Below are 18,907 nucleotides of genomic sequence, written 5' to 3'. Positions count from 1 at the left end.
AAAAAAAAAAAAACTTTTTCATATTTATTTTCTACAGTAATCACAAGGAATGTTCTCTGTAAATTTTTTTTTTCAAGGATCATTTGAAGAGGCGGTTTTGCTTTCTTTTATTTTGCCTTACTTTATACGGTATACTTTTCTTGGAAGCTGCTTCCTGATTTCTTCTTTATACCAGTGTTCTTAGTTTGTGCTTATAGTATTAAAATATTTTGTAATGGCCAGAGGCCCTTAGATGGGATTACAAAACAAAGAAGTGAAAGTGTCCAGTTTTCTCTTATCATAACGCTCTGTTCTTTCTTATTTGTTTTGAATGGTTAAAGAACTATGTCACTTATTAAGTAGGTTACTTGGGTGATATATATGTTTTTTTCTTCCTTTTAGGAGGATGATGAACAACAAAGACTCAATAAGAGAAAGGATCACAAAAAAACAGATGTTGAGGAAGAAATAAAAATACCAGTAGTGTGTGCTTTAACTCAAGAAGAATCTTCAGCCCAGTTATCAAATGAAGAGGTATAGTGACTCTATAATTAAAGTCATTATATACACAATGTCAACAATTTTAGCTTACTCATACATCAGTTAATTACATTGTTCATATGAGAAGTGAGAAGTGCATAGCTACTAGGTGAAAGTTAGATAAAAATGACAGTATTTGTTTTCAGTTGTTTTTATGGCATTATAGGTGGCACTGTTTGAAACATGTTGCAGCTTCATTCGCTGTCTGAAATAATTAGATGTTCTTTTTTCCAGTATTTCCAAAATTTAATACATTAGAATAAACCTTTAAATAATGTCTGCAAAATCTTTTTTGATGTGAATAGTACATGTTGCTAATACTTGTCTTTTTTGTTTAAAAGAGATTATCTGAAGCGCTGAAATGCTTAACTCCCTGTAGCATATATATGAGCATTAACCAGTATTAGGTTTTCATCCCTGACGGCCGTGGGTGAGGTTTGGCAGATAACACCACAGGGTAAAACGTTCCAGGTACTAGGAATAGGTAGAGAAGAGAGACCTGGAAGTGTTAGGTGTTCTGTGGCCTTGTCACCTCTCACCCACAGTGTGGCAAGGGTCTCCTCATTGGGTTTCCTGCCTCAACCTGTCCCATTCCACTGCGTTCTCAGCATTACTGTCAAATTCATTTTCTTAAGTGCGTCTGCAGTCAGGCCACTCCCCTACTCAAAAACTACCATTGACTCCCATTACCTATATAATTAAGTGCACATTCCTCATTTGGACAGTTCAGGCCCTTCATCGTCTGGATTACATTTTAGCCATGTTGGTCGTCATCTTGGGCTCTACTCACACCTGGTCTGTTGGTTCCTTCATTTGGAGTACTTTCCTCCCATTGCCTTTCTGAGTATTGAAATCCTTCTACTCATCTTTCAAAGCTCGTGCTGGTTGTCTTGTTATCAATGAGGGAAATGCTTCTCTTATTGCCTTTAGAATAAAAACTAAGATCCCCCAAGATCCCTAGCATGGCATACAAGGGCATTCATAGTTGAATGGCCCTTCCAGCCTCACTCACTGCTCTCCACCTCTCTGTAGCCAGACCTGTGCACTTACTGTTCATGCTCATGTGCCCTGTCCCTGCAGCTTAGAATCACACTCACTTGCCTGCCGCACCTCCTTTCCTGGCCTGGTGAATGAATTGCAGTTAAATTGGATACGGGTCTTGTCTTTACTTTCAGGGGTATCATGTTTCTGTTTACTTTTCAGATTTACTTTGAGCCATACATAATCTACATCCTGGTGGTTTATATGCCCATGCTTATAGATTGTTTGATGTTTAAGAAAAACTTAAAAAAAATTTTAGTAGACACTAAAAAGTGCTGTATATTGTAGTTGTTTTGTTCATTCTTTGTTCTAGGACATAGACTGGGAACCACTTGGTGTAATTCTGCTGTGCATTTTAAAAATATTTAGACTCCCAAGAGAATGTCTCAAGTTTTGGGTACAGCCAATGATTACATAGTGTTTTCATCATGCAGTAATCTATCCAGGAATGTTTGAAAAGCAGAAACACAGGAAAGGGACATTTGTTGTGATTTACAGAGAAGTATTTTTATTTTTGATTCTCTCTTAACAGATCTATAGAATTTCAGAGCTGGTGTTTTGCAATTTGAATGTTGAATATAATTGTTTTGTATTAGAATAATGACACAGCTCTTGGTTTAGAGTTAATCTGAAGCCTAGCTAACGTGGTGAAACCCTGTCTCTACTAAAAATACACAAATAGCTGGGTGAGGTGGTGGATGCCTGTAATCCCAGCTACTCAGGTGACTGAGGCATGAGAATTGTTTGAACCCAGGAGGTGGAGGTTGCAATGAGCTGAGATTTTGCTACTGCACTCCAGCCTGGATGTCTCACACAAAAAAAGTTAATCTGAGATGCTTTGGAGAGTTAGATTTATGGCTAAAGATATTTGAAATTTGTAGACCTCACATTTTCTTTAACCTGATGCTTATAATATGCTTTTCTCTCTACAAAGTGTTCATTATGGAAAATTTGGGAAGTATAGAAAACACCATACAAAATAAAAATAACTGATAGATCATCCTACCCAGAGGTAACAACTAACCAATATTTTGGTATATATCTCTTTCTTCCTTTCCTTATTTTCTTTTCCAGAGATAATATATATGTTAACATACTTCTTTTTTTTTTTTTTTTTTTTTTTTTAATTTGAGACAGGGTCTCACTCTCACCCAGGCTGGAGTGCAGTGGCGCAATCTTGGCTCACTGCAGCCTTGACCTCCTGGGCTCAAGTGATCCTCCTGCCTCATCCTCCTGAGTAGCTGAGACTACAGGCATCCACCATCATGCCCAGCTAATTTTTTGTAGAGACGGTGTTTCAACATGTTGCCCAGCCTGGAACACATGTGTTTCTATTTGCACTGTTTTTTTTTTTAATTTGAGACAGGGTCTCACTCTCACCCAGGCTGGAGTGCAGTGGCGTGATCTCAGCTCACTGCAACCTCTGCCTCCTGGGTTCAAGCGATTCTCCTGCCTCAGCCTCCTGAGTAGCTGGGATTACAGGCATGAGCCACCACGCTAGGCTAATTTTTGTATCTTTAGTAGAGATGGGGTTTCACCATGTTGGCCAGGCTGGTCTCGAACTCCTGACTTTGTGATCCGCCCACCTCGGCCTCCCAAAGTGCTGGGATTACAGGCTTGAGCCACTGTGCCTGGCTCTGTTTGCACTTTTAAAACATAATCTAGATTATAACTACATAGTGTTTTGTGTAAATTTTTTCCCCCACTTAAATCTACTCTAAGGTTTTGGCACCTCATTAAATGTTTTTTCCCCAAAATGATATTTAGTAGCTGACAGAATTTCAGCGTTAAATGTACCATAATTCTTTTAACCAATTCCCTACTAATTGATTTCTGCCTTTTTCTGTTTTTTTGAGACAGTCTTGCTGTGTCACCCTGGCTGGAGTGCTGTGGCATGATCTTGGCTTACTGCAGCCTCCACCTCTTGGGTTCAAGCGATTCTCGTGCCTCAGCCTCCCGAGTAGCTGGGACTACAGGTGTGAGCCACCATGCCCAGCTAATTTTTGTATTTTTAGTACAGACAAGGCTTCACCATGTTGGCCAGGCTGGTCTCAAACTCCTGGCCTCAAGTGATTTGCCCACCTCGGCCTCCCGAAGTGCTGGGATTACAGGTGTGAGCCACTGTGTCCAGCTTGTGCCTGGTTTTTAATTCATAATGGTGATTGACTGATGACATAGGGAGGTCAATGCCACTGAAAAAAGTTTTGTGTTACTCACAGTTCTCCTGGAAGCAGAGGCACAGCACACCTTGCATGGCCACAGCAGGGAAGCACCAGAGGTGGTCAGAAGGCAGGAGCAGGAGCGAGAGAAAAGCATGGGCCATAGCTATTATTGTGGTTTCTTTGGGAAAGGCAAAGTGGAGCAGAGCAGAGAGTTTAGGACTGGCTAGTAATTAATTCCAGCAGCCTTTGGGGTATAGGGTCTGTTCTTAGCTGTCTGGAACTGGCCCTGGGTTCATTTAGGTCAGGGGAAATACTGGTTCAGTGTGTGACTTAGGTAAGGGAGGTGGTTGGGATATGGCTTTGGGATTGAATGGTTTGTGTGTGAAAGGCGTGTTTACAGTCAGGTGAGTTGTTGATTATCTCTAGAAATTAGCTAGTCCTGGGAAGCAGTTTCTTCACAGCCAGCAAGGCCTCCAGTAAATCAAAACATTATGAAATATAGAAAATGAAAAGCGTGATTAACACACTGATAGTCAAGTTGGTTCCATTTCTTACTACTATACAATTTTTCATTATTATAAGTAATGTCATAATGTTATATAATTTTTCCTTGTACAAAAATCATTATGGATGCATCTGATTTTATTTTATTTTATTTTTTAGTGTAAGTTCTTAGGAAAAGAATTGCCTGGCCGGGCATGGTGGCTCACAAGTGTAATCGCAGCACTTTTGGAGGCTGAGACAGGCGGATCATTCGAGGCCAGGAGTTTGAGACCAGCCTGGCCAACATGGCGGAACTCATCTCTACTAAAAATACAAAAATTAGTCGTGCATGGTGTCTGGCGCCTGTGATCCCAGCTACTCACTGTGGCTGAGGCATGAGAATCCCTTGAGCCCAGGAGACGGAGGCTGCAGTGGGCCGAGATTGCACCACTGCATTCTAGCCTGGGTGACAGAGTGAGACTCTGTCTCCAGGAAAAAAAAAAAAAGAACTGCTGAATTCAAGGATGTAAACATTTTTAATATATTATTGCCAGTGTAGTAGTCTGATGTGGGGTTTTTTGTTTTGTGTTTTTTGAGACAGGGTCTCGTTCTTGCCACCAGGCTGGCTGGAGTACACTGGCACCATCACAGCTCACTACAGCTGTGATCTCCTGGGTTCAAGCAGTCCTCCTGCCTCAGCCTCCTGAGTAGCTGAGACTACAGGCGTGTGGTACCATGCCTGGATAATTTTTAAACTTTTTTGTAGAAACGAGGTCTCCCTATGTTGCCCAGGCTGGTCTTGTACTCCTGGGCTCAACCTGTCCTCCCACCTCAGCCTCCCAAAGTGTTGGATTTACAGGCGTGAGCAACTGCACCAGGCCTGTAGTCTGATGTTTTTCAAATGGCCCTCACAACTGTTCTATCCCTAGCCCCTTCCCTCTTCAGTATCACAGCAGCACTTTATATGATACATAGCAGTGGGTGTTAGGGTTATTTGTAAACTAACAGAATGGCTTATCCCAGTTTTTATTAGGATATTTACTTGGGATCTTTGCCATAGTAAGCTTAATATATATGAAATTTGTGTTCTTAGCCATTGCAGTTTCAGATGAGTAAAAATCTTTAAAAGGAAAGAATTGGAGGCATTAACTCAAAATTTGTCACCTTTTTATTACACCAAGAATATTTTTAAAACATTAAATAAAATAGGTTACATGAGCTTGCCAGTAACAACAACTGTATTCCACAGTCTCCTCTGGTTCATTTAAAAAAGAGCATTTAACAACAAAACGTAGAAAGGATATTATCTTAAAATATTGTCATTTAAATGGAATAAATTTAGTTGGAAGGAAAACTTGTTACATTTTTCTTTAAATCATTTTTCTTATTTCCCCACTAACTATGCAACTGCTTCATGTAATGGCACTGGTTTGCTTTTTGTCTTCGGGAATGTGCTGTACCACATTGTTTAAAAATTGAGATAAAATTCACATAACATAAAATTTAAAGTGTACAACTCAGTGGCTTTGCATATATACACAAATGTTTTTAGTTTGAAAACATTTTTATCACTCCCAAAGGAGACCTCATACCCATTAGAGCCACTCACCATTTTCCCTTCCCCCTAGCCTCTAGTAACCACTAACCTGCTTTATGTCTCTATGGATTTACTTATTCTGGACATTTTAAATAGATGGAATTACATTATATGTGACTTTTTGTATCTTCTTTCGCATAGTATACAACATTGAATATGTCGATTACACCTTGCTTGAAAATACCACATTCTTGGGCCGGGCGCGGTGGCTCATGCCTGTAATCCCAGCACTTTGGGAGGCTGAGGTGGGCGGATCACGAGGTCAGGAGATCAAGACCATCCTGGCCAACATGGTGAAACCCCGTCTCTACTAAAAATACAAAAAATTAGCCAGGCTTGGTGGCGGGCGCCTGTGGTCCCAGCTACTCGGGAGGCTGAGGCAGGAGAATGGCGTGAACCCGGGAGGTGGAGCTTGCAGTGAGCCGAGATTGCGCCACTGCACTCCAGCCTGGGTGACAGAGCGAGACTCTGTCTCAAAAAAAGAAAATACTACATTCTCGTCATTTCTTTTCCACTACTCTGGCTCCTCCTTTGCTCATCCCCAAAATGTTAGTCTTTCTCAGGGTTCTGCCCTTGGCCCTCTTTTCCTACACACTCATCCTAGGTGTTCTGATTTGCTGCTGTGACTTTAATTATAATTATACGATAGTTACTCCCAAGTCTCTATCGAAAGCCTTCTGTGTCCCTCTGTCAAGGAGACATCTCTGCTTGGATACATGATAGGCACCTCGCGCTTGACAGATGCAGTGCTGAATTGCAGGTGACGTTCCTCAACTCTTCGTATTTGGGAGCTCTTTGAGCTACCAGAGCATTCAGCACATAGCTTCAGCCCATCTTTTTATCACAGTATTATAACAGTCTGCCTGTTTTTTTTTTGAAGCCGTTATGTATCTCGAGGTCAGGGATTATATCTTGCTCACAGTTGTATCCTGAGGGCCTGGTTTCGTGTCCAGCACGTAGAAATGACACTTAGTAAATGTTTGTTCACTGAGTCTATGAAGGGAGCACATTAATGATTATCATGTGTAATGAGTGGCAGAATACATTTATTATAGTTTTTGTCTTTAAAAATGCAGAGAATTGTCTAACTTGGCAATATTTTCACATTTCAGGAGCATTTAGATAGCACCCATGGTTCAGTCCATTCCTTAGATGCAGACTTATTGTTGCCATCTGGAGATCCTTTCAGTAAATCGGACAATGACATGTTTAAAGATGGACTCAGGAGAGCACAGTCTACAGACAGCTTGGGAACCTCGGGCTCATTGCAATCCAAAGCTTTAGGCTATAACTACAAAGCAAAATCTGCTGGAAACCTGGACGAGTCAGATTTTGGACCACTGGTAGGAGCAGATTCAGTGTCTGAGAATTTTGATACTGCATCCCTTGGGTCACTCCAGATGCCAAGTGGGTTTATGTTAACCAAAGATCAGGAAAGAGCAATCAAGGCGATGACACCAGAACAAGAAGAGACGGCGTCCCTCCTCTCCAGCGTTACCCAGGGCATGGAGAGTGCCTATGTGTCCCCTAGTGGTTATCGTTTAGTTAGTGAAACAGAGTGGAATCTCTTGCAGAAAGAGGTGAGTTACCTTTCTCACGTTTTTCCTCCTGCTCACGCTGAGGCACACTGGGAAGCTCTGGGATTTAGTGTTCATTCAGCAGACGGTTCCTGGAGTCAGTGCAGGCACATGTTGCCAGCAAGTGGATGTTAACCTGTGTCACCTGACCCTTGTCTTAGTCTGCTTTGGCTATTCCAGGTAATTGTGACAGAGAAAGGAGCTAGCTAGTTAATCACAGTGAATGTGAACTTGCCCACCTGAACTCACAACTCTCAGGTTGGAGCAATCTGCCTGACTAGCATTGCTGAATTTAAGTTAGAGCAACCTGAATTTGGTTTGCTTTGCAGTTTTCTATAATCTCAATGTATTCCAGGATCCAGGCTTTCATCTTTCCTTTAGAGCAAAAGTGCAACTGCCTGTCTGCTGTTGATGCTGAGAGTGGGTTTAAAGAGGGGTTGTGAATATGGGAGAGAAAAGAAACCAATCTTTAATGAAGTTGATTTTCCTCCTTAGAGAATTTGTAAATTCACAGGTAAGATTAGGAGATAAACACTTTGATATTTGCTAATGCTTTATGGATTACAAAGGCCTTTCACATACCTGATCTCTTTAAGCTTTATGATTATAATGAGGCAAGTGGGGCATGGTTATCCCCCATTTACAGGTGAGAAAACTGGCTGGGAAAGATAAAGTGAGTTGCTCAAGTGCTCCCTTCGACCTAGTCGCAAAACCTGACTCCTGGTGCTTTCCTTGACTGAGGGCTGCTTTCCTTGAAGGAAGCCATGGGTCAGTAAGTGGAACAGCTCACTGAGGCCGGAAAGAAACTATTCTCATTGGTCTTAAGTAACACATACGTGAGAAGGTGCTATTTACTAGTTTCTTACCTATTTTATAATTGGAGCTGGTGAAACGGTGACTTGGCACTGCTTTTGTCTTTCCTTCCCTTTGGTTGGTTAGTATTAAACCGTGAGTGCCATGGTATAGTACCTTTTGCTTGTTTTGTGTTTTCCTCAGATGTGATGTTTTGTGCCTCTTGGTGGTAAATTGTGTCCCATGTGTCCTATCATACTTGTACTGGAGAGTTTGATTTTTTAGAATCTGACCCTATATTGTAACTTTTTGCCATAAGGCCCTGAAGAAAGTGTTTACTTCATGTTCTACTGACTACCATTGGTAAGACTATACACGTGTACCTCAAGTGTGTGATGTAGAATTATTTTGTTTTGCCTGATAAGAGGTAATTTTGGTGCCCTTCAGGTACATAATGCTGGAAATAAACTTGGTAGACGTTGTGATATGTGTTCCAATTACGAAAAACAGTTACAAGGAATTCAGATTCAGGAGGCTGAAACGAGAGACCAGGTGAGTTTCTTCTGGATGTGCCAAATTGGGTATCGTAGTTTTCACTGGAGGTGCAGAATGAATTGCTTCCCCTCCAGCCCCAGTCCCATTTACATTATGTAGCATATCCATCTTGTTAAGTTATGAAATAACCTGGTACACGCAATGGCAGTTACGTTTCCAGTGGGAGCTCACTAGGACTCTGCTTTTGATTTTCTTTATTGTTTTTGTTTGTTTGTTTTTTTGAGAGGGAGTCTCGCTCTTTTGCCAGGCTGGAGTACAGGGGGGATCACAGCTCACTGCAACCTCCGACCCCCTGGTTCAAGTGATTCTCCTCCCTCAGCCTCCTGAGTAGCTGGGATTACAGGGACATGCCACCACACTCAGCTATTTTTTGTATTTTTAGTAGAGACGGGGTTTCACCATGTTGGCCAGGATGGTCTCAAACTCCTGACTTCGTGATCCACCCGCCTCAGCCTCCCAAAGTGCTGGGATTACAGGCGTGAGCCACTGCGCTCGGCCAGGACTCTGTTTTTGTGTATCTGCACAGGTCAGCCCAGCTCTTAAAGGGACACTGCTTCATCTCTTCTACCCTGCCCCTTCCGCCTAAGGCCTAAAAGTGATTTTATGTACATGGAAAGTACTTTATGATATGGAGATCTCAGGGAGATAAAAGGTTGATTGTTGCCTCCAATAGAATAAAGGTTTAATTGAATGTTATATTAATCAGAATTTGTGTCCTTCATTGCCTATTACTCATTTCTTGTCATAAATTTGTTGAATTAAGGTTAATAAGTTCCCAGAAATTAAGCTTTGGTAGATTTGGTATGCTGAGATTGATAAATCTTCAGTATTTTTTCAAATGCAGTGTTTAATAATGGGTACCTTGATAGCATTTAGGAAATAATGTAGAAATGCATGAGAGTAGGCTTGTAAAAGTCTGTGTAAGAAAGATACTTTTTCCTCATATTTCCAAATTGTTCTTTGGTTGTTATGAAGATTATTCCCTTAGCCTTCAAAATAACTTTAAGCCAATTAGAATGATGGTTTAATATTTTCAAATGTCACTGCTATTGAGTTCCTTCATATACTGTGTGCTTTATGCATAGATGTTTCAAAGGTAAATTTCTAAAGGTATTTGCAAAACTAATGTAGTTGGCCCCTGATAGTGTGGTGTAGGAATGGTTTTCATAAACATTTCAGTAGACTGTTTTAAAGCCTGGCTAAAAATTAGTCAGAAAAAGAAGTGGGAAAAGGGTGTTCATGGAGAGAAGATATACAAAGAACAGAGTTAGGAAAGAAAATGATGTATTCTAGGAAGTATGAGTAGTTATGTGGCTGGGCACACGGGGTGATTGTTACAAAATAATGGGAGAGTAAGCTACAAAGGGAGGCCATGATGACATCACTTAGGGAGGGGTGATGATTGAAGAGATTTAAATTTTACCCTGAAGTCGGGCACGGTGGCTCACACCTGTAATCCCAGCACTTTGGGAGGCTGAGGCGGGCCGATCACCTGAGGTTGGGAGTTCATAGACCAGCCTGACCAACATGGAGAAACCCCATCTCTACCAAAAGTGCAAAATTAGCCAGGTGTGGTGGTGCATGCCTGTAATCCCAGCTACTCGGGAGGCTGAGGCAGGAGAATCCCTTGAACCCAGGAGGTGGAGGTTGCAGTGAGCTGAGATTGCAGAGCGAGAGACTCTCAAAAAGAAAAAGAAAAAAATTTACCCTGAAGACTTCGAGAGGCATTTAGAGTTTTAAGTAGGGAAATTATATTATTTCACTTTTACAAAATTTCTGGTGTTAGTGTGGGTGGTAGACTGGAGACAGAGGGATACACTCTAGTTAGGGAGAACAGTGTCCTGGCCTAGAGGATCTGGGGGAGAAGCAGATGTTTTCAGATGAGATGTGTGTGAAAAATGATTTGTTAACTGTAAACCACAGTACAGTTCTCTTGAGGTCATTTATCTAATTTCTGTCTGAATTTAAAAATCTGTGGTGTTTCCTAGAAAAAGACATAAGAGGCCGGGCACGGTGGCTCAAGCCTGTAATCCCAGCACTTTGGGAGGCCGAGGCGGGCGGATCACGAGGTCAGGAGATCGAGACCATCCTGGTTAACATGGTGAAACCCCGTCTCTACTAAATATACAAAAAATTAGCCGGGCGTGGTGGTGGGCGCCTGTAGTCCCAGCTACTCGGAGAGGCTGAGGCAGGAGAATGGCGTGAACCTGGGAGGCGGAGCTTGCAGTGAGCCGAGATCGCGCCACTGCACTCCAGCCTGGGCGACAGAGCGAGACTCCGTCTCAAAAAAAAAAAAAAAAAAAAAAAAAAGACATAAGAGATTTTTTTTTTAATTCTGGAGTTAGATTTTTAAAAAAAATTTATAAAAGGATTCTGGTTTTTCTTTCTAATTGACTTTTAAAATGATATAGGTGAAAAAACTACAGCTGATGCTAAGGCAAGCTAATGACCAGTTAGAGAAGACGATGAAAGATAAGCAGGAGCTGGAAGACTTCATAAAGCAGAGCAGTGAAGATTCGAGTCACCAGGTAAGGGAGGGTTTACAGAGTGTGGCCCATGAGGGATGACTGGGTTGTTTAATTGAAAGATTCAAAAAATATAGTCATGTTTCTTTTGCCTTGAAGATTTGGCAGTTTTATTTCCCCTCAGGTAAAAAGATTTCTTACTGATCGTTCTGTGATATCTGTTTTACAGATTTTTAAAGAATAACTTTCGAAATAATTGGTCAGTAAACACCAGGAGGTTCTGATTCTCCTTTTTTATTTGTATTAGTTAGGTTTTCCTGCTGCACTGGAAACTTGCTGACAAAGATACTAATTATTTTCTTTTAAACCTTTTAAAAGTATAGCAACATGAAAAAAATATACACCAAACATACTAGAACCAACATCTGTGTAACCACCATTGAGATCAAGCAATAGAATATTAGCTGGTACCCCAGAAGCCCTCACTTTCCCCGCACTTACAACTCCCTCCCAACAGGCAGCCAGCGTCCTAACTTGTAACACCATTAGATTAGCCTGTGCTTTAACTTTAGAAAATGAAGCCATATGGTCTGTGTTCTTTTGCGTCTGTCTTCCTCCGTTCAACAGTGCTATTCCTACTCGTGATGCATGGAGTGTTTGTTCATTTTCATTGTTGAATAGTCATATCATTATACGGATATACCACAATTTATCCAGACTAATGTTGATGGATATTTCAGTTGTTTCCAGTTCTGGGATATTATGAATAATGTTGCTTTGAAATTTTTGTATAGGGCGTGATGGACATGTTTCTGCAGGATATGTAACTAGGGGTGGAATGCTTGGGTACAAATGTTCAAAACGTCAAATAGTTTTCCAGAGTGGTTATACCAGTTTATACCTCCACCAGCAATGTATGAGAGTTCCTGTGGTTCTAAGGTGTTGAAAAATGTTATTTTGTTATTTTAATTATAGCCATTTCGGTGGATGTGTAATGGTATTTCATTGTGGCGTAGTTTGCATTTCTCTAATGACCACTGAAGTTATTTAGCATTTTTCATGTTTCTTGGCCATTGGGATTTTCTGTGTGTGAGAGATTCCTGCTCAAGTCTTATCCTCATCTTTCTATTGGGTGGTCTGTTTATTTTACTTTTTTTGGTCTTTAAAAACTGATTTGTTAGGTATCCTTTATATAATGTTAGAATCTTTGGGTGATAAGTGTTGCAGGTGTCTTTTACTCAGTAGCTTATATTTTTTGTTTTGTTTTTGAGATGGAATCTTGCTCTGTCACCCAGGCTGGAGTGGCGTGGCGCAACTTCGGCTCACTGCAACCTCCGTTTCCCGGGTTCAAGCAATTTTCCTGCCTCAGCCTCCTGAGTAGCTGGGATTACAGGCACTCAGCCACCACACCTGGCTAATTATTGTAGTTTTAGTAGAGACGGGGTTTCACATTGTTGGCCAGGCTGGTCTTGAACTCCTGACCTCAAGTGATCCACTTGCCTCGGCCTCCCAAAGTGCTGGGATTAAAGGCATGACCCATGCACCTGGCCCATCAGTAGCTTATGTCTTCATTAATGGTGTCTTTTAATGAACATAAGTCCTTAATAATGTAGTCAAATTTGGCTGGGCACAGTGGCTCACACCTGTAATCCCAGCACTTTGGGAGGCTGAGGTGGGCAGATCACCTGAGGTCAGGAGTTCGAGACCAGCCTGACCAACATGGAGAAACCCTGTCTCTACTAAAAATACAAAATTAGCCGAGTGTGTCGGCGCATTCCTGTTGTAATCCCAGCCACTTGGGAGGCTGAGGCAGGAGAATCGCTTGAACCCGGGAGGCGGAGGTTGCAGTGAGCCAAGATCACACCGTTGCACTCCAGTCTGGGCAACAAGAGTGAAACTCCGTCTGAAAGAAAAAAAAAAAATCAAATTTATTCATCATTTCTTTATGGTTTGTGATTTTCCTTTTTAAAAAAGAATCTTTTCCTATGGAGTTATGAAGATATCCTATATTATAAATGTTTTATTCACATTTATATCTAAAATTCCTCTAGAACTGACTTACACACACACACATACACATACACACAGTGTAGATAAGGGTAAAACTTTTTTTTGTCTTGCTCTGTCGCCCAGGCTAGAGTGCAGTGGCACGAACTCCGCTCACTGCAACCTCCGCCTCCCAGGTTCAAGCGATTCTCCTGCCTCAGCCTCCCGAGTAGCTGGGACTATGGGCGCCTACCACTGTGCCTTGGCTGATTTTTTATTTTTAGTAGAGACGGGGTTTCAACCATGTTTGCCAGGCTAGTCTTGAACTCCTGACCTTGTGATCCACCCGCCTCGGCCTCCCAAAGTGCTAGGATTACAGGCATGAATCACCGCACCCGGCCAAGGGTAAAACTTTTTTTTAAAAAAAGTATGGATAGCCAATTTCTGTATGACTTGGTGAAAAAATCCACCTTTCCCCCATTGCTCTGTGTAGATTAGTTTCAGAACTATCTTCTGTTCAGTTGGTCTGTTCTTTTTTTTTGTGCCAAATTCTGCACTGTGATTTATGTGAAATTAAATTTTCTCTTTTTTTTTTTTAAACTCGAGATGTAGTTTCGCTCTTGTCACCCAGGCTGGAGTGCAGGGTGCATTCTGGGCTCACTGCAACCTCTGCCTCCTGGTTTTCAAGCAATTCTCCTGCCTCAGCCTCCCGAGTAGCTGGGAATACAGGTGCCTGCCACCACACCCAGCTAATTTTTTTTTATTTTTAGTAGAGATGGGGTTTTACCATGCAGGCCAGGCTGGCCTCGAACTCCTGACCTCAGGTGATCTGCCCACCTCAGCCTCCCAAAGTGCTGGGATTACAGGCGTAAGCCACTGCACCCAGCGTGATTTTTTTTTTTAAACATCTTTAAACATAGCTACAACTAGGTCACGTGAGTTACTATCTGCCTAGACACCCATAGAATGCTCTTTGTTAATGTATGGCTGCATGTGACTCGGCTTTTGGCACTGCCTTGTGTTATCCGAAAGGCCAAGGCTTTGCACGTAGCAGATGTGCACGCAGCTGTTGGATGATGGTGAGTGGATCCCATGAACAAATAAAATGTCAATTCCAGACACTAAATAGTTAGAAGCTGGAAGAGTTAGTTTCAGAATAACTGATTTCCTAACTATGTTTCTGTACATGTGTTTTTTTAAAGATCTCTGCGCTCGTCCTAAGAGCCCAGGCCTCTGAGATCTTACTTGAAGAGTTACAGCAGGGGCTTTCCCAGGCAAAGAGGGATGTTCAGGAACAGATGGTAAGTTTACATTTTAAGTAAATGACAACTATGTTACATACATTCCTTTTTTGTTCTATCTTGACATCATCTTTGATAGGAATTTACCATCCTGTCCAAAGTAGTTACTGTTGTCTTCTCCCGGGACTGTAGAACATTAATAATGGACAAAATATTGTAAAGACATTATTCCTTTTTTAAACCTACTTTCTGGCCAAACAAAAATTTTTTCTCATCGTTTAACTTATTTTTCTGATTTGGGAAACCTAAACAGAATAAACTATGGACTTATATTTAATTTTTAATTCCAAATAAAAGCTAAAAAATTGAATGTCTGAGAGCCCTAGCTGGTGCAGCTTTTGACCAGTCATTTTGTGATTTTCCTGGATGGCTAATTTATTTAGAATAACCTTATTAGGGCTGGGTGCAGTGGCTCATGCCTGTAATCCCAGCACTTTGGGAGGCCGAGGCGAGTGGATCACGAGGTCAGGAGATTGAGACCATCCTGGCTAACACGGTGAAACCCCGTCTCTACTAAAAATAGAAAAAATTAGCCGGGCGTGGTGGTGGGCACCTGTAGTCCCAGCTGCTCGGGAGGTGGAGGCAGGAGAAGCGCTTGAACCTGGGAGGCTGAAGTTGCACTGAGCCGAGATCACGCCACTGCACTCCAGCCTGGGTGACACAGCAAGACTCTGTCTCAAAAGAAAAAAAAATAACCTTATTAGTTTCACAGGGGTTATGAAAAAAACATGTAACTGTTGTGGTGCTGGGGAACTTCCAGAAGGCCATCTATTCTGAGAGGGATGGGGCAGAGTGTTATGAGCAAGCGCTGGCTAGGGCCTTTGCAGATAGTTCCCCAGGCTTGGGCCTCCCTCCACACTAGTCTGGCTGCATTTGCTTTGTTTTTCCTTTTCTCAAAGTTGGAGCCTACATCTGATGCCTCCAACTAAATTAAAGTAGAGGTGGCTCTGCTGGGGTGATTCTACAAAGCTGATGCTTACCCGGGGATGACAGTTTACAAAAAAAAGCCTTGGGTGGAATGGTCATTGAATGTTTTTAATTGGCATTAGGTCAGTATCTGAATGGCCTACGAGCTGATCCCTAAATCTGAAACCTGGTCTGTTGGGAAGCATCTCATCCTAATCATTGACCCATAGTTTCATGTGTTTTCTCTAATTAGAAAATACAATATAATAACACTGGCGTAAAAATCACTGCTAAATACTGACAGTTTCATAGTGGTGAGCCTCCTCCACTCCTTTGTCCCCTTGCACCTTTTTCCTTCTTGTCTTTTTTTTCTTTTTTGAGACAGAGTTTCGCTCTTGTTGCCTAGGCTGGAGTGCAATGGCGCAATCTCGGCTCACTGCAACCTCCTCCTCCTGGGTTCAAGTGATTCTCCTGCCTCAGCCTCCTGAGTAGCTGGGACTACAGGCGCCCACCACCACGCCCGGCTAATTTTTTCTATTTTTAGTAGAGACGGGGTTTCACCATGTTGGTTGGGCAGGTCTCAAGCTCTTACCTCAGGTGATCCACCCACCTTGGCCTCCCAAAGTGCTGAGATTACAGGCATGAGCCACCGCGCCCGGCCTCCTTCTTGTCTTTTAAAACCATCAGCCTTTGCAGACATTTTTCAAGCTGGTTTCACTTAAAATGAATGTGTGTCAGTGATACTGGAGAACTGTTGAAATTAAGGTTGAGGTCCTATGAACTCCAATACATGACCATTTTGTTGAAATTACCATAAGTAAGAGAAACTCACCACGTTAGTGCATGCTTGCCCTTGTTTTTAGTCTTTCTGTGTATGTTTGTAGGTATACGATGTATGTGTACGTATGTCTTGGTTTGTGTTTTTTGCTGGACTATTTGGAGTTATTGTAGACATGACAGTCATAAGTATTTTAGTATGTATTTCCTAAAACAAAGAGTTGTTCTGCATTGCTAGAGTACTATTATTACATCCTTAAAATTTAACTAGTTGTCCCAATAAGTCTTTGATTACTTTTTAGTGGTGGTTTTCCTTTTTATATTTTCTATATTTTGATCCAGGAACCAATCAATGATCACATATTTCATCTTGTTGTCGTGTCGCTTTAGTCACTTTAAATCTAGAACAGTCTCCCACTCTTTTTTTATTTTTAAGAATCCGGCCAATTGCTTTGTTTTAGGCCATCTGTCTTGTAGAATTCATTTTTCTGATTATCTCCTTGTGATTTGATTCAGGTTAGACATCTTGGCAAGAATACTACATAGATGAAATGGTTCAATGGGAGGTTCATAACATAATGAGGCACGTTAATGATGGGTGCTTCCATTACTGGGGATGTTAAATTTGATCACTTGGTTAAGGTGGGGACAAAATAGTTTCAGAATGACTACATCAATATTACTACCAACAGCAAATCTACTAAGTAAAGGCCAACATTTCTTTGTAGTTCTGCCCTTAGACTGTATCTCAGATAAGGGTTTACAGTTTAAGTGCTGTGTTCAAATGTTAGTTTTTCTCTCTGTGGTTGTATTAGGAATTTGATATATAGTTAGCTCCATTTGTTTCTCTTTATATTACATTTTCAGATTTGATTTTTCTTTCTTGATTTATATTTTGAATATGTAACATGGTTCATAATCAAAAGTATAAAAATAAATACTCAGCTCCATTTCCATTCCCTATCCTTTTCACCCCATTTCCACCCACTCTTATACGTAATCATTTTAATTTATTTTTGGCTTATCCTTCTGTTTTTCTCTTTACAAAAACAAGCAAATATATACATATTCTTTTTTCCCTTCTTTCATATCCAAAAGGTGGTGGGATACTAAGATTTTGTTGTAAATGGGTGACAGTGATTATAAAGCACAGCGGATTCTAGTCTGAAGACAGTAAGAGCCAGTGGGCTTTAGCCAGAGCGTATGCATGGCCTTGACTGCCTGTCTCCGGCCTGCTTGTCCTTCAGGATGCAGCTCAGTCATCGCTTCCTCTGGGAAGTGTTCTTTAACCCTCTCCCCAATTTCCTGCCCCCAATTAGGTACCCCTTTGTCCTTTTATCACTGCAGTACCCAATCTCTGTCATAGCAGTTTATGGTATTGTAGTTTTTGGTTTACTTGTCTTTCTCCTCTGTTGGACTATGAGCTTCTCTAGGGCAAAGTCTTTGTCTTTTATCTCTGTATTTCCTGTGGGCAGCAAAACATGTGGCATAGAGTAGTAGCTGCACAATAAACGTTGTATGAGAGCATAATCTACATGTATGTGTACCCTTAAGGTAAGAGACTTTAGTATTACAGATTAGCAGGAGTCACATGCTTTTGTAGAGCTTTATCTGATACCCGGATTTGCTGGGATAACTTTTATATTGATACAAATAATATGAAATACCTAAAATTGTTTTACACATCAACATGCACAAGTGGGAGTGTTTCCCATTTTAAGAATAAGCTTCTCTGGCTGGGTGCGGTGGCTCATGCCTGTAATCCCAGCACTTTGGGAGGCTGAGGTGGGCGGATCACGAGGTCAGGAGATTGAGACCAGCCTGGCCAACATAGTGAAACCCCGTCTCTAATAAAAATACAAAAAAATTAGCTGGGCATGGTGGTGCGTGCCTGTAGTCCCAGCTACTTGGGAGGCTGAGGCAGGAGAATCACTTGAACCAGGACTCGGGAGGTGGAGGTTGCAGTGAGCCGAGATCACACCACTGCATTCCAGCCTGGGCTACAGAGCGAGACTGTCTCAAAAGAAAAAAAGAATAAGCTTCTCAAGTGCTCTGTGATTCCTGAGCTTAGATCCTCTTGATGACTTCCAGTATCTGGGCCTGCTGGGCCATTCACAGTGATCCCGAGCCTGAAAAGAGGTATACATAATGGGAACTGATGTTTCTCCCTCCTTTCTGTTAAACGCACGCCACGGGGAAATAGCAGTTGTCTTAGAGTACATGCTCTGTCTGATACAGGTCTTGATGATGTCAGCCACATCCATTGAACTAGAGATCCTGGTCCTTCTGTAGTACAGGGATATGGAGGGAAAATATTATTATTAATTTTTTTTTTTTGAGATGGAGTCTTGCTCTGTGGCCCAGGATGGAGCGCAATGGCGCGATCTTGGCTCACTGCAACCTCCGCCTCCTGGGGTCAAGCAATTCTCCTGCGTTCAAGCGATTCTCCTGCCTCAGCCTCCCTAGTTGCTGGGATTACAGGCACCCTACTATATCCAGCTAACTTTTTGCATTTTAGTAGAGACAGGGTTTCACTGTTTTGCCCAGGCTGGTCTGAAACTCCTGAGCTCCGGCAATCCACCCACCTCAGCCTCCCAGAGTGTTGGGATTACAGGCGTGAGCCACTGCACCCAACCAAGAGATAGTATTTTTAAGCCATTTGTAGTAACAGTGGAGAATGAGCCTCAGATACTTGCTTCACTGCCTGTCCCCTTGTTGAATATATGCTGTAGATCAGAAAATCTCT

The 18,907-nt window shown here is 41.8% G+C and overlaps 1 protein-coding gene across 5 annotated transcripts in view; it reads left to right on the top strand.

Moving 5' to 3' along the window:
• RABEP1 (rabaptin, RAB GTPase binding effector protein 1) overlaps nucleotides 1-18,907 on the top strand; it is a 118,249-nt gene that overhangs the window by 86,419 nt on the left and 12,923 nt on the right. For all 5 annotated transcript variants that reach the window (XM_055255771.2, XM_055255773.2, XM_063629585.1 and 2 more), the window contains 5 exons: nucleotides 382-513; nucleotides 6,915-7,382; nucleotides 8,619-8,723; nucleotides 11,138-11,254; nucleotides 14,380-14,478. In XM_055255771.2, the coding sequence (XP_055111746.1) occupies nucleotides 382-513; nucleotides 6,915-7,382; nucleotides 8,619-8,723; nucleotides 11,138-11,254; nucleotides 14,380-14,478 (921 nt within the window). The remainder of the gene's footprint in view (nucleotides 1-381; nucleotides 514-6,914; nucleotides 7,383-8,618; nucleotides 8,724-11,137; nucleotides 11,255-14,379; nucleotides 14,479-18,907) is intronic.

Source organism: Symphalangus syndactylus, chromosome 20 (assembly GCF_028878055.3).
Source record: "Symphalangus syndactylus isolate Jambi chromosome 20, NHGRI_mSymSyn1-v2.1_pri, whole genome shotgun sequence".
NCBI classification, from domain to species: Eukaryota; Metazoa; Chordata; class Mammalia; order Primates; family Hylobatidae; genus Symphalangus; species Symphalangus syndactylus.
This window is presented reverse-complemented; position numbering and strand designations above follow the sequence as displayed.